Source organism: Simochromis diagramma, unplaced genomic scaffold, assembly GCF_900408965.1.
Source record: "Simochromis diagramma unplaced genomic scaffold, fSimDia1.1 OVJJ01000304.1, whole genome shotgun sequence".
NCBI classification, from domain to species: domain Eukaryota; kingdom Metazoa; phylum Chordata; class Actinopteri; order Cichliformes; family Cichlidae; genus Simochromis; species Simochromis diagramma.
The window spans coordinates 3,164,680-3,180,380 of record NW_024387030.1 but is presented as its reverse complement, the minus strand read 5'-3'; the positions used below and the strand labels follow the sequence as shown (position 1 = coordinate 3,180,380).

General features: G+C 39.4%; 1 protein-coding gene across 10 annotated transcripts in view; it reads left to right on the top strand.

Moving 5' to 3' along the window:
• Nucleotides 1–15,701, top strand: part of LOC120739551 (dynactin subunit 1-like) — a 35,801-nt gene that overhangs the window by 5,993 nt on the left and 14,107 nt on the right. For 5 of the 10 annotated variants that reach the window (XM_040041343.1, XM_040041342.1, XM_040041337.1 and 2 more), the window contains exons 2-7: nt 2,497–2,748; nt 4,874–4,952; nt 6,760–6,791; nt 8,769–8,813; nt 12,703–12,720; nt 14,985–15,005. In XM_040041343.1, the coding sequence (XP_039897277.1) occupies nt 2,521–2,748; nt 4,874–4,952; nt 6,760–6,791; nt 8,769–8,813; nt 12,703–12,720; nt 14,985–15,005 (423 nt within the window). In that variant the 5' untranslated portion in view covers nt 2,497–2,520. The remainder of the gene's footprint in view (nt 1–2,496; nt 2,749–4,873; nt 4,953–6,759; nt 6,792–8,768; nt 8,814–12,702; nt 12,721–14,984; nt 15,006–15,701) is intronic. The other 5 variants (XM_040041339.1, XM_040041341.1, XM_040041340.1 and 2 more) reach the window with 5 other exon arrangements.

Below are 15,701 nucleotides of genomic sequence, written 5' to 3'. Positions count from 1 at the left end.
TAGTCCATTGCAACGTGAAACTGGCTTCACTGTGGACAGTGACGCTGTCATGTTGTGCTGCGTGGAAGGCAGGAGATTGGACCCAAATGCAGGACTCGGAAAAGGTTAAACTAAAGTGCAGCATTTATTGCTGGAAGAACTCTTCATGAATACAGGGCAAAAAAACAAGAACTCAAAGCACTAAGCATTACCTTGGAAACTGGAAAGCTAAGCTTTGAACAGAGAACTAGAAAACTATCGTAACACAGAGGTGAAGACACAGCATGGAAAGGGTACGAGGTGACAACAAGCTGGGGATGACAGGGGTAATCAAGAAACGGGAGACAGAAGGGAAACACAGCTGGGACTAATTCTGCAGGATAAGACAAGGGAAGCAACACAGAATACAGACACAGACTTTCAAAGTAAAACAGGAAGCACAACAACTGAACTTACAGACACAGACTCAGAGACCCGATACTGACACGGTACAGAGGGAACTTAGACAGGAGATGTGGGACCAGGGCAGGCACCAAGACACAGACTAGACACTAAACAGAGGGAGCACAGAAATCAAACCTAAGAACTAGCAAATCTTAATAAGAATTAATCAGAAACATAAGCAACTCTTAATCAAAACAAAAACACTGAGTCAGCAGTCTCAGGACCATGACAGATGCTTGGTGGTTCCTGGGTTGATCCTAACCAATTTTCCCACAACTGATGATAACAGTTTAGGTCTTTTTCCAGACAAAGGCAGAGTGGTGACTCATCCAAATAACATCGGTATCATCAGGTCAAGCAATTGTACTCATTCTTCTATCTTCACTGAGTTTGTTGGACTTTAATACTGTGCTGACTATTGGGCAGTTCAATGAGATGCAGACAAAGCAAAACTATCAGTTCCTGTCAGTCATGATCGCTAACGACAAGTTAATAGGGCTTGGCATTATCAAGTTAAAAGACACAGGCCTCTTTTTAGAACCTTCATCACCACTTGTTACCAGATTTGAGCGAGTTTATGTATATATTTAAGGCTGTATAATTTTCAACATGCGTAGATTACAGTTATTCCAAAATAAACTGGATAAAAAAAACTTGTGCACGCAACTCTTGTTTTGTTAAAGTCAGTAAAGATGTACGATGTACTATCATTCCACTCTGAAAATGAACACTTCTAAGAAATCATTAAAAGCCCCAAATTAACATAACAGCACAGCTTCTTGCAGAAGTAGTGACAGCAGAGGATACAGTGTCTGTCGAAGAGTCTTCATGCTATAGTTGTTTTTCTGTTTTTGGTTAAACTTTCACAAAGATTTTTGTGTAGTTTAACCTTTAAGTTAAACAGCAACACATAGACAGTGTGTGTTTAGCTGAAGCAGAGAATGATATCTGCTCCTCTCTGCACTGTTCTGCTGAGTCACCATCAATTCTGGGACATTGCTCTGTAAATTGGGTTATGCAGCATTATTTGATTACAAAATATTGTAGCTGAAGCCAATTTGAAAACGTTCTTGTGTGCATTTTGTTCTTCACACATCCAAATTGCATTGTGACGTCTCAGGTGTTTGTTGCCATGGAATTACCATAAAGTTTGCCTCCTCAGCTAGAAAGAAAGAGCAGTGCTGTTCAAGCGTGCACTGACATTTAGAGAGAGCAGCATCAGGATGAGGCCTGGTCCTCTGTCCCTCAAAGGTGAGCCACTGTGTACCGGGATGGTCTCATAAAAGCACCTTCTGTTGTATCACCCAACCAACCCTAATCCCTGAGCTAATGGGTCTTTGCTACAGTCACACTAGGGAAAACAGTGATTGGAAACAGCAACTTGACCAAAAATTACTATTAACATGTGCAATCATCTTGCAATATTGTTGCCTGTTAAGGTCGGCGACCACGCCTGTGACCACTCGCGGTCAGTTACTCTCTTCTAAGGGTGTTGGGTGCATCAGGAGTGCAAGAAAATAACAATAAGACTGAGTCAGTTTGCTGTCAGTCTGCTATCAGATTAAATTGGGTTAAGTTGGTAGTTACATGCAGTTGTTTGTTATAATGTGATGATTAACTGTGATAAATTGGGGAAAATCACAAATATACAATTTCAAATTCATTTGAACTTTTTTTTTTTTTTTTTTTTTTTTAAAGAAATTCAGACGTTCCCTCACAAATTGTGACAGAGTTTCTGCATGACTATGATTTAACTGCAAAAGGACACAAGTGTTTGGCGACCTTACTTTTATATAGAAATATAACCAGAACACAACCAGTTCAGTCATCTTGACAATCTATTGAATGTGAAACATCAATTTTTTGCAAACCTTTGCCAACACAATGTGGAAAATGGTTCTTTCAAAGTAAACTAAACAGTAGTATTTAACATAAATACATTAACCTACATCTAATGCTAAACATTAAATACCTCTTAATACCACTCAAACGAAATCACCTGTGATGTTGAGCTGATTATAAATGCCTGTTTTAACAGCCCAGGTCTGTGTTTTCTTTCCTCATCCCACCCAGACCACCAGCAGTGGCAGCAGCAGGATGAGCTCAGACGGGGGCGGGCGGCCCGTCAAAGTGGGCTCCCTGGTGGAGGTGATTGGGAAGGGGCAGCGTGGCACAGTGGCCTACATCGGGACCACCCTCTTTGCCTCTGGAAAATGGGTGGGGGTCATCCTGGATGAAGCCAAGGGCAAAAATGACGGCACCGTACAGGGAAAGCGTTACTTCACCTGTGAAGAGAATCATGGGATTTTTGTGAGACAGTCACAGGTAAATACAGGTGTATTAAGTAAATGTCTTTACCCCAGTTATTTTTTTTAACACATAAGAGATTTTGTTTTCCTTTTATGTGGCACAGTGTGCTGTGTGTGTGGGCTGATATTTTCCTTTATTGTCTTCCGTGGGGCTTTTGTTTTTTTGTTGCTTCGGGGTCTTTGGTTATTCTTTTTGATCTGCAACAGCTCTGAGTTTCTCTCCCTCAAAATTCTGCATAATGTGACCATAATTCAACTATAGTGACCTGGAGGAGATGATAGAATAAACTAAAATTACAATAGTTAACTTTTTTGCTACTTATGTTGTTTGTTTTTTTGTAAATTAAAACTTCTTTCTTGTGAAACCGTCCATCTATATTCTTAACTGCTGAACCTGATCAGAGTTGCAGAGGGTTTCATTCAGTTCCATTTTATTTACATAGAACTAATGCACAGCAACAGTTCAAGCTCAGAGAAACAGGTACAGGTGTACAATATGCTCTAAATAAAGAGATCTTCACTCTGTCCTTACATGCATTAAATATTCATTAATGGAAGCTTGGTTATGCTTACATCATCCAGCTGTGCCTGTAAATAACTTTGTCATCCATCATTTGATCTATAATAACATGTTCAAGATATTTGACCTTATTGCAGACAGCATTAATATCTGAGTATTCAAATTCTGGAAATACTAGGTGTTCATCTCCTTGGTTCTATAACCATGTGTATATGTTCCACACCATGAGGAGAACATATGTGAAGGAGCTGCTGGCGACCAGCGGTACGAGGACACAAGATCATCTGCATACATAATATGGTTCAGAATATCTAGAATATTATCAACCATGCACACAGTTTTACAGGCACGCAAAATCTTCAACCAAAATATTAAAAAGAACCGGGATAAAATCCTTCCTCCTCTAACACTATTAGGGCTGAAATGCTGTCTCTTCATTTTACTTGTAACGTCTGTTTGGAATAGAAATAAATCAGAACTCTCACAATGTATTCAGGCATCCCTTTATGACTCAGCTCAGCAAAATAACTCTGTTTTACACAATCAAAGGTTTGCAGGCATAGAAATAAAACAAATACAAACTGATGACTTCTTTTCTTGTGTTTGTTTATAATTTCCTTTAAAATATACATACACAGACCAGTTCCATGTTTGGGTTTAAATTTAAAAAATGTATTTATCCTGCAAAAGTCTTTCTGAAATATTATACTGGCTAAGGTTATGGACCTGTGATTATTACGATGGCTTACTTTACCTGTTTTATCCTTCATAAGTAGCGCTAAGAGAATAGGCCACACTGAGTCTGGCAATAAATAAATAAATCTGTTTGGGAGGAGCAAGTTTACAGTGAGGATTTATGTTAATCATATGACTGTAATCTACATCTCTAGGGTTGCCAACCTAATGTGGAACTGGACTGTTACTACTAAAAAGAAAAAGTCAAAAGATTGGAAGAAATGGTACCTGCAGGACATCTCTTATGTGCGGGCACACAATAATAAACAGTCAGTGTAATGTAACTTGCAGTATTGTCACATCTGTCTTTGTGACTGTCAGTTTAATTCTATTTGTTTTAGTGCTGGGACAAGCACCATTTTACGGTAGCTTATTATGATCAAATTACACAAAGTTGTTGCAGTCATCAAATCAGAACGAGATGTCTACATTGCTGAATCCAAACACATCAATCACTCTTTGGCTGCTCGTCAAATCCATCCACTTCAGGGCTAAAAAATCATTACCAATTAATGTGATGGTGGTTGTACTTAAATGTTAGCAGAGAACAGTTTATACTTTGTGTGTTCTGTTACAGTTACCAGTAACTGTTAAAGCTTTTTACCTTTTGACTGTGCTGAAAAAAAGTGATACAAATTTAATGCTAAAAAGAAACATCAAACCTATGCAGAATTACACGTTTATGCATAAGATTCAGCTTTACTGTAGATTAGCAGTTGTGTCACTAATCCTCTTCAGCGTGTCTCCTGCTTGGCTTAAAAGGCTCGCTTGTGGCTCCCCTTTTGCGATATGCCTCTTCTTCTCTGTCACCTCTTTCATTTAACAGCAGCACTCACAGTTGTGTTTTTGGAAGACATGACTAAACGTCTCTCTCCCGCTGTCTCAGATCCAGCTGGTAGATGATGGGGCAGACACAACGTCTCCTGAGACACCTGAGCCCGGCACTGGCAAGGTTCCCAAACGAGGTGAGAACGCACACACACATCCAGATGGTCATATTTGCAGGTCGTCTTTAGTATTCTGCTGGTACTGCTTTATCAGTAAAATAAAAAACTTTTTTGCAAACCTTTTGAGCAGTAGTTCTCCAAACTTCATTTCTCTGGCTGTTTTCAGAGGAATGTTTTTATATATTTATTTTTTTTAAAGTCACGTAACACTGACCCGTAAATCGCTCAAGCATAAAAAAGGCACTTAACTTGTGTCTATGTCTCTACGCATTACAGATAACTTGGCACAGAACAAACTTTAAATTCCCATTTTATGCATGTTGTTACTAACAGCCTGTCACAAGAACATATAATGTGCTCCACTTCTTGAATCTATATAAAATGTTAAAGATAACATAGTTTAACAGGCATAAAATTGATTTTTTTTTGCACAAATAAGGTGATTTCGAAAGACTTATTAGCTGAAAACTTGGTGTGTAGCATGTCCTTAGAAAAATTAGGAAACTGGATAAATGAACGACAAAAGAAGTGGCAGGTCTAAAAAAAACATAAAACGATCTACAGCAGATTAACATTACGAGGAAATATGTTATCATGTCATGTCTTATCAAGTGAGGGAATTATGAATGTGGATCCCAATGTGGATTTGAGATCTTAACACACATATATGTGGATAACACGTTTTTTTCTCCCCACTAAACTCGTGATGTTTTAGTGGTAAACACTTTTTTTGTGGGATTTTTGATGGACATCTGGGCCATGAAAAGGCAGATTAAATGAGACTGGACAGTTGATTCAGATGTAACCTGGCAACAAGACACTTTTTCATTTAAAGCAGTGACGCGAAGAAAAGGCCTTGAAACGCTGAGTGCTTCTGTAAATGCTGCTATGCACCAAAATTCAAAGGGAAAGATGAGCAGTAAGTGTAGCTGACAGGTATAAGTAATAACATTCAAAAGGCTCCAGTCTATTTAAGTGAGCTACCACTCTGGCTTTACCGTTATCCATTCAATGTTATTGAATTCTTATAACATGCCTTCCCAAGTCTTCCCATATTACATTTTCACATCTTCAAATATATTCAGCCACTGTGGGTCTCAACTTTACAGTTTTCTCTTGTTTTGCCTGTTGTTGCTAATTTGCGGCAAGGCACATTGTACACATTGTAATTTTACCTCTGCCTTATTGCCAATATTTTCTTATTTTTAAACATAATAAGGGCCTCCAAGACACAAATGAAATCAATCAGCCAACTGAAAACAAGAAAATATCGGCATTGGAACATCCGGTTCTGTCGCCCTTTCATAATAATCTCTGACACGCAAGTTTGTAAACCACAATCACATTTCTATTAGTTTTATTTTGTGTGAGTGGAAGAAAGAGACATTATTCAGATTATTACTATTACACAAATCTTCCAGGATGCAGATTTTTGTCTCTCTTACCTGCTGCTGCAGCCATTATGTGAGTTAGGGCCTTTAATTTGGAACTCTGCCAGCCTGAAAGCCAGAAAGAAAAGTTATTGTCTTACGATCTGGCTTTTGTCTGAAAGTAAATGGGGCTCTGAAAGTGACGGTGAGATCACCAGCATGCAAATAACACTTTCCCTCAATAACTTGAGTAGGGAAAAAAGGGCATGGAGAAGTGAATTTTAAATAAGGGTGCGTACAGGTTTCAACAGCTGCCAGTCAGGTTTGACCATCTGGTGAATGAACAATAAATTATGTTGACTCTGTTTGCGCCATTACCTCCTGTTGGACTTTTATAACTCTTAAAGATTTTTATCTTAATGTTCTGGGAATGTGTTTCTTCTTTATCTCGTCAGAAATCCTGGAGTCAGCCAAGTCTGCTAAACTGGTGAGTCAGATAACGCTGCACTGTGACGCAAAGTTTGCAGGAAAGCCGAGGCAAACGTGCCGCCTGACACCTGAATACACACACACCCACACTGCACGTACACACATTCATGCATACAGACTCCCACCTGCACACACACACACACACATAGATGTACTAAAGTAAGTGCTATGTGTTGGTGTTTATTGTTTGGCGATTTGCACTCTGCAGGGAGATTCATATGTGAGATATTTAATTTATTTCTGACGGCTGCTGTTTTGTTAGGTTTTGTTAGGACCAGGTGTTTGGGGAAAGTGCCTGCAGTAGATTAACATTTAATTTGGCTTCATCATAGCATGGCTGGGAATTTAAAAGGTGATTCCTACATGAAACTAGTGTAACATAACACTGTGATGTGGTAATTAGTTCTAATTTACAGTAAAAAAATAAAGTAATGGGATTATTAAACAATATGAAATGTTATATGAGGCTCTTGCACATGTACATCTGTAAATGTTTCCATTTAATTCATCTTAATGCAATTATAGTTTAATCTGAGTTTACCAAGTTCAGAAATGTGCTAAACCAAATTGTAGCTCTAGAGTTGAATGAGTTCTCTCTGTCCAGTAGAGAGCGCCGTTTACTCACGTAAGTCCAGTGTTACTCTGCATGTTTGGTAGACACTAAGAAAAATGTAGAAAAAATCCAGCACATCAGAGCCATGACTCAGGAGTAAAAAAGCACTGATCTAACTAATAATTTATTTAGTGTGCTTGACTTTTGCCTTCAGGTCAAACTGACACTTAAATCCATTGCAGTAATTTTTCATAGGAATTGTTATATGTTCGTTATATGTTTTAATAGAAATCTGGTGCTGAAGAGAAGTATACTGGTTAAATTTACCTTAAACCTGCAGTCTGTTAATATGGTGTGAGTTCACTTTTGATGAAAAGAGCAAAAGCAAACATGGTGTATGGATGTGACTATAGTGATGTATGGATATCTGGATTTAAAGGAATTTTGAGAAGTTTTGGGTTTGAATTAAACTTTAAAGTTGTACACATCAAGGAAAAAAAATCTCTTTGCTGTTAAAGGTTAATCCACTGACAGTCCTGGATTCAAATGTCAGCATGTTGAGAGAATCTTTGCACAGGGAATAACCTGTAATGATAAGTTCACTCTGTCAAGTGGAAACCAGAACGGAGGCATTTGATTTAAAAACTATATTCCAAATTAGTCACATTTAAATGACTTTTTTCTATGACTAGATATGTTGTTTTATTTATGCAAATTGTACAGTCATTGTAAAAAGAAAGTTAACTGTAAGGTTTCATGTATGAGGACATAATGAAAATAATCTGGTCCTTAGTAAGTGATAAAGTGAAAACAGTCACTTCAGGTTTTTGTTTCTGTTGGTGGTTTTACAAGGTACTGAATCATGGGGTGTGCTTCTGATTTTTCACTCAGTTTTTCTTAAATATATTAAAACTTGTACTGTGTCCTGTTTATTGTTCATCTTAGGTTGTGTTGATCTAATTTTAATACCTGGTAATGACCAGATAATCTTTTATGTCCTAATATGTAAAACCTTACCCTTGAAAGAAGTAGTACTTCATGTTTACATATACTGTATTTGTAGGATCTCATTGTTTCCATTTTTATTGCTTGTGTCATAGAAAATGGAAGAATAATTTTTTTTGTTGACCAGCCATGGGAGAATGGCTCAAATTATTTTAATAATAGGCAATGAAAATATTTTTACACGAAAGTGTAGTTTAATGTGTTTTTAATGTGGAGAAAATGAACAAAATGAGAATGAAGAAGTGAGTATGAAGAGATTTGTGTTTGTGAAAGTTATTGAGGTCCAACACACAGGTCCAAAGGACCACAGTTCCCATCACCTCCGGCATGCTGCTGACAAACTCCTGATCTTTAACCTTCACCCTCCCTCCCTCCTCCTTCCTTTCCTCGTCTCCTTACCTCCTTTGACCGACGCAGCGAGGAGTGAAACCCAAAAAGGTGCTGCATGTTTCTCTAACCTCGGTACAGTGGTAATGTTATGATGATGACCGTAGTAACCGTGGTAACCGTGGCTCTGAATGGCCTCGCTGCTGCATGGCAACAGAGCCTCACCCCTCATTTTACCCATGACTCCTCGCAGCCATCTCTGGTCTCTGTACTGAAGCGCTCTGTGTTTGTATGAATGAAAGCTGTGTCCCATCACCTCACCGCCCTCTCTGCTCTCTGTTCGGTGCAGCTCTGTCCAACATTGTCTGCTTGGTCTTCTGCTTTCTGTGCACATTCAAACATGCTAAGTTTGCTAAGTGTCCAAAGGTTTTTCAGAGGCTCTGTGAACGTGCAGTGGTTCCTGCATGGAACCATTGTTTTTTTTAACAATAATGGTTACCACTTACCACCTACTGCCTCTGCAAGGTTGCATCTATAAAAGTAAAATGACACACATGAGCTAACAAAAAGGACAAAAAGCAGTCCATCATTATCATGTAACTATCTTAGGCTTCTGACCAGGGATGTCAAACAGATTTTACACTATGCACCACATACAGCCCTTTTTTCTTTTTTCTTTCTTTTTTTTTTTTTTGGATGGGCCAGAGTGGTGAAAATCCTCTTTGTGTCGATGTAAAGAAGTTTAACTGCACATTTAATCTCCGCAATATCAAATTAAGAAAAAGAAGTATGATTTCAACAGTATGTCTCAGGTTTTCTACATGATAAAGAAATCTGTCAACACAACTGTTAGGATCCTCCCCCACCCATTAAAGCCATGGTCTGCTGTTTGGTCTGCATGGGAGGGGAGGGTCACCTGTGTCTTACAGGCTGTAAAAGGTGTAGAAGTTGTGGCAGCATGTTACCCACACTGTCCTGTAATTGTAAAGCACAGTGTTTTTGTTAATTCACAGACACACTTTTTAAAAAAAAAATGTATAGTAGACAATGAAAAAACAGGAAATTGTCTTACTTAACTGTTTTTCTATTGGTTAATTACTTTGGTGTTGAATGAATGGCCATGGGGAGGTCTTTGTTTAGTAGGAAAGGTTGTAAAAAATACTTTCAAAAATGTATATCCTCCATCACATTCTCCAAAGACCGGCCAGATTTGAGTCTTTGCCAGGCCGTTTCTGGATCTTATGTTCTACACCTTAGCTTTAGACTTTTTGATTGGCAATAGATATTTTTTGCAGCAGATTAATTGCATGAAATAAAAATAACTGTAAAGATCAGGACATGTTTTGGAGTTCGTGGGTTTTGGTCCTGGCCTCTCATTCACTCCTCTGTCACTTTTGGGATATTTCTGCTCAGTCTAGATACTAAGTTGTATATTCACGCATTTTTGATAACATTAACATATCTTGCAACCTATTATGGAAGTTAACACTTTTATATTAAACCCTGAAGTCTCTGTTTTTGTGAATGAGATGGATTAGTTCGGTTGTTGTTGAAAAGTCCAGTGATCCAGCCTTTGATTCTTGAATGAAAGCCTTACTAAATCACTTTCATTTATTACTAACTAAAGCATTAGTATTAAGAGAACAAACTAAATTAAACCAGTCTTTGGTGTGACCGTCACCAAGTTTCCAAGGTTGTTTTAAGCATCTTAGAGAACCGCAGTTCTTCTGTCTTTTCATGTAATCCCACACTGACTGCATGATGCTGACTTCACTGCTCTGTGAGGGCTGGACCATCTGTTGCACCACTCCCTATTACTCTTGTTAATAAAGGTCTTTATTAAAGACAGGGTGGTGTGTACATTATCCTGTTACACAATAATTTTGAGACCAGCCACAAAGTTAGAAAATATAATTTCCTTATAATATTGTATTTGTTCCCACACGTCTATCATGAGGGTCCAAGCTGGCTGTCTGCTGCTCTTTGTCATTCCTGGCTGACTCATACATGCAGGCGTTCCTTGAAAATGTCAGAATGCGACTGAGGTGAAATGAGCTGCCCTCCTGCCTGCAGTAACCTGCAGAGTATAGATTTCCCGTCAGCTCGGTTCTTCTTTATCGTCTCCTGGTCTGCATCTCCTCCTTGGCAGGCTGACTTTGAACATCAGGAGGGAACTTTAAAGCAGGAGGATCAAATGTTCAGTCACAGAGCCGGTGAAACTGAGGAAGAGTAGGAAATGTTACAGACAAGACCAAAATGGAAACTCAGCGAAGGAAAAGCAAAGTAAAATGCTTTTGTACTGCTATTCTGAAGCTTGACCCTTAAGCCATTATTTTTCTCAGCTAAGGTTTTGGGCTTATTTATGCTTTCTGGACAGTAATTTTATCTCCGTTTGTTTCGTTGAAGCTGCATTGCAGTGACCTCGGAGGCAGCGATCCTCCCTCTGTGTGCTGGGAAAGCAGGAACCTGATACATCTCCACCCATCTCAGCGTCCACTCTGTCTGTCGGCCACTCTCACTCCATCGCTCTCAGAGTAGCACTTAGTCTGTGTGCTGGAGAGAATTTGAGTGGATTATGAAAAAATATGTTTAATATTTGAACAGGACAGTTTTCTCTAAGCTGCTCTGTAATAGATACTCATAAGCTGTTTTTCTTTCTGCCTCCGCAGCCTGACGTCCTGTTGCTTGTTTTGTTTTTTTCTCTCCACAATCAGATTCCTAATACTCTTAAACATCGCCCGTTTACTAAAACCTCATTGGACATTTTCTCCCCATGTTTTTTTGCCCATGACGTGAAAGTATTTGAGGTTTAAAGCTCACAACTAATCAGAGTATCTTATACTTTGTGGATTAATCCTCTTAGAGATCCCTCTCTCTTCCTGCTGAGCTGTTGGTGCAGAGCAACAGATTAGTGAGGAAGGTATCACGATTGCTTCCTTAGACGGCTCTTTAGGAGACTGTCGAACTATTAAATCTCCCTTTTAATTAAAAAAAAAAATCCTTTTGCTACAGTTAATGTTACTTTTAAAGTTTGGATCTTATCTCTGGCTGTCATAATGTTTGCATTTCTGAGTTTTTATGTGAGGCTTTCTTAACCTCTGTACTCTGGGTATGTGTCTATGTAAAGCACGGTTAGGCGCAGTTCAAAAATAGCAAGACTCACTAAGAAAGGTAGACCTCATAAAGCCGCTCAGGTGTCGCGCCCCCCCCCCCCCCCCCCCCTCACCCCTTTTGTTTTTGTCAGCCTCATTTTAATGAACCTTTTTGAGGATCTGCCAGCGTTGCTAGGAGATATGAGGCTTGCATCAGCATGGCTGCTCATTTTTCCCTCTCACCTCCATTTACAGCCCCGCCCTCCTCTGCCTCACACCATCCCTTTCCTCCCCTGTCTGTCCCCAATCACCACTTCACACCCATCCCTCCCTCCCCCCCTCCCCCCCTGTCTGTCTGTGTTAGAGGTGGTGATGAGTGGGTGAGCAGCAGGGAGGGAGGAGGGCACACAGTGATGTAATGCAGGAGTAGCTGACAAATCCCAACAAGCGAGAGAGAGAAGAGGGGGGGGAAAATGAGACAGAGGGTTGGAGAGAGAGGTTAGGGGAGGAGAGGCGTCTCCGGTGTAGCAGGAAACGGCAGCAGGCTGGAGGCTCGTGGCAGAGGGATGTTCGAGTACTAATCAGAGGCGAGAGCAGAAGAGAGGTGCTGACAGAGGGCGCCGGCAAATGGATTATGAGAGAAAGAGGACATAAAGGAGGACGATAGCAGGAGGAAGGGACGAACAGAAGGAGGGAGGGGGAGCCTGGGAATAAATCGCCGCGGCCATTTGCACCACTGCAGCTCCCCGGCCTGAGCCGCTGCCTGTCTGACTGTTCAGCTTCAGCTTTCCGCCTGTCTGTTCTGAACCCGCTGTCTGTGGATCTTTGCCTGTTTTATCAGCTTCCTGTTTGTGTGTGTGTGTGTGTGTTTGTATGTTTCTGGGTGACCGTGTGTGTGTATGTCTTCTTCCCTTGCAAAAATGATGAGACAGACTCCTGCACCCCGGAAGGTACAGAACTCCATGTGATGCTCTTTTTCTGTTGGGTTTCTTGTGTTGATGTTATCATCCTTTTCGTTTTGTTGGCAGAGCTGTTGTAAAGGTCATGTGTCCTCATTTTGTTTAAGGTGGAATTGCCTTTTTTCCCATTTTTTTTTTTTCCCAGACCATTGATATTTAATATTCCCAGCATAAAAGTAAAAGTGTTTGCAGCTCAGCTGTGCTCTTTCTTTGACTTCAAAGTTTATTTTGCCCATGCTGTCGGTAGCTGTCCATGCTTCTACATGTGTTTGCAGTTGTTGAGTTGCCTTGTATCATATTTATTGTTTTATTTAGCCTCATCATACGGAAGCTATGTCTTACTCAAGACTATACGTTGATTTCCATCACTGTTTGCAGATGTGGCAAACAGGCAGATGTGGTTTGAGTACAGTTTGTTCTGGCAACTATAGCACAACATGGTGGTTTAAGAGGACTGACAGATCTTAGGTGGTACAGCTATAAGCTTGGGCAAGTTTCTGTTGGATGGTAGTGCTTTAATCCAATAAAGAACAATAACGAGCCAAAGCCCAGATGGAGATGGATATTGATTGAGTGTACTGAGGGCAGATAGTGGAAGATAATTGGATGCAACAGATCATTTTACATGAATATGGTAGAAAGTATACAAGTGTCTGGTCAGGCTTGGGTTAAGTTTAAATCATCATCATAGACGTACTTTAATATGAAGTGATAGTCACAAGAAAAGATTAATATTGTTAACTGTAGATTTATTGTAGCAGTGCCCGAATGCTTCAGAATTTTCTGGTATCGTCAAAGATTGTTTCCTCTGTAATTTAACACTAATTACAGGTAACAGAGACAATGGTTAATTGGTACATTTGTAATATATTAGAAATCTTTTCCATGTGCAAATCTAGACTTACTAGTCGCAAGACTTAATTCCAGGATCTTTAAAGAAAATAATTTGAACTTTAGTATGTTGTAGAAAAACGGACTATGATTTTAATCTGCTGAATAGCGACTCAGTTTCTCAGTTTCATGTCGCTGGAAAATAATTAGGTCATGTAACCTGGGCCTAGAGATCAGTCTATGAAGCCCTGATAACCTTTGGTTAGTTGGGGAAAAATGTATTTCTACCAGTCGAATGTTGGAGGTTTTTTGCTGTTAGTAGGTGAAGTTGGGTTACAGTGCTGTACCGAGCACCTCCTTGCAGACTTATGAAAGATGCCAGCTTGTCTGCATATACTCCCCAAATACTTGCTAAGCAGTCGTAAAACTGCAGAGTGTAACACAAACCATAAATGGAGACCACCAAAGTAAAAGTTTTAAAATGTATTGCTTTCAATCTCTTATTTTGGAGGCATTCCCAGTTTGCATAAGTTTTACTACTGGTAGTGGTTAGATGGCAAGTGTTTGCAGACAAGTTGGTATCTTCCATGAAAACTGTAGTCGGCCATGGTAGTCTGCTACCAAAACCAATCACAAGGGCATTTGTGTTGCAGCAACTTTGCAACTGGTTTCAAAAACCACTCTCCAACCCACTGAGGAATACACATTCCTCACAGGGGATTGTTGGCTAGTCTATAGGCCTGGGTGACTGAAGACTTGTGGACAAGTTACCAGGGAATCTATAGTTTAACTGCATTTGTCATTGTCATCCTCGAGGTAGGAAATCAAAAATAGTGTAACCCATGTGTGTTATACAGTGCAAAGTGTTTCTTTACAAGCTCAACTGCAAATCCTGTCATCCACCCTGTGGTGTAGCATGTCTGAAACACATGTTGTACCTGAATGCTGCTGTTACCTCAGCAGTATGAGTGTAGTTCGACATAGATGAAGCTAACTGAGATACAATGCGGTCATTGAGGTCACAGCGGCAGTACCAGTCAGTGTCTCTGTTGTTGCCAAGACTGTGGTCATATGGGTGGATGAGATGAGGCCCAGAGATCAGTTAAGACAATAAAGATCATTAGAGAAACAGAGCAGAGATCTGTGTAGATGTTATTATGATAGATGATAGTAATATAAGTAGGGGCGTCTTGTCAAGAAGAATACATTAACAGGATTTCAACTGTGAGTGAAGCAGCAAATATTCAACGATGGCCTAAAGTCATATCAGCTTCATCCACTCATTCTTACTTTTTATTTTTTTGTAATCTTTCTTTACTATGACTTTGCCTTGAATCACTAACCCTGGTTGTTTGTTTCCTTCCCTTCCCTCCTCTCCTCCTGCTGCCCTTTGACCTTTACCTGCTTCCTCTCCTCTTCTTCAGACCACGGCCAGAAGGCCAAAGGTGAGCCCAGTCTTCAACATCATCAGGGTTTCCACCTTTTGTCAGCCTGCGTTATTTGAACATGCGATTATCATTTTCACTTCATGAGGCAGATCAGATTTATGCACATAACTCATAACACGAATCATATTTTTGTTCAAAAGCATAAAAGATAGTCCACTTTAATCTTACAGATTTTACACTTTTTAAAACATTTTATGTTTATGTCAACACTACATTTATTAATCTAAAGTTTGCTTTATTTCTTATTGCTTTCCATCTGCTGCACACCTTTTTTCATATATTTTCAGAATATTTTCAGCACTTCTCATTTAGTATTACATCGGTATTTGTTTTCTCTATTTTAAGGTCTTAATTGTGTCTGAGGTCACTATTGAGGTCTACTGAAGAAGGGCACAGTTGTATATTTTTTTGGGAAATTTACAACAGCTAATAAACAACTCAGTCAATTTTTCGATAAACTGAAATTCTCCTTTTCAGGTCTGAAGCTAACAAAACAATGAGCATGAATAATCAAATATCTGTTAATATGTAGACATTTAATATTATACAGATGTTCAGGTCTCAGTTAGTAGAATAAAAAAATGTAATGATAAATAATTTAACAATTATTTTGATGTAGGTGATTTTGTAGAGAAGCTAAATCCAGCCTCAAAGTTGAGTTAAATTAAGAGCACAGTGCAAAAGTGGTGCACC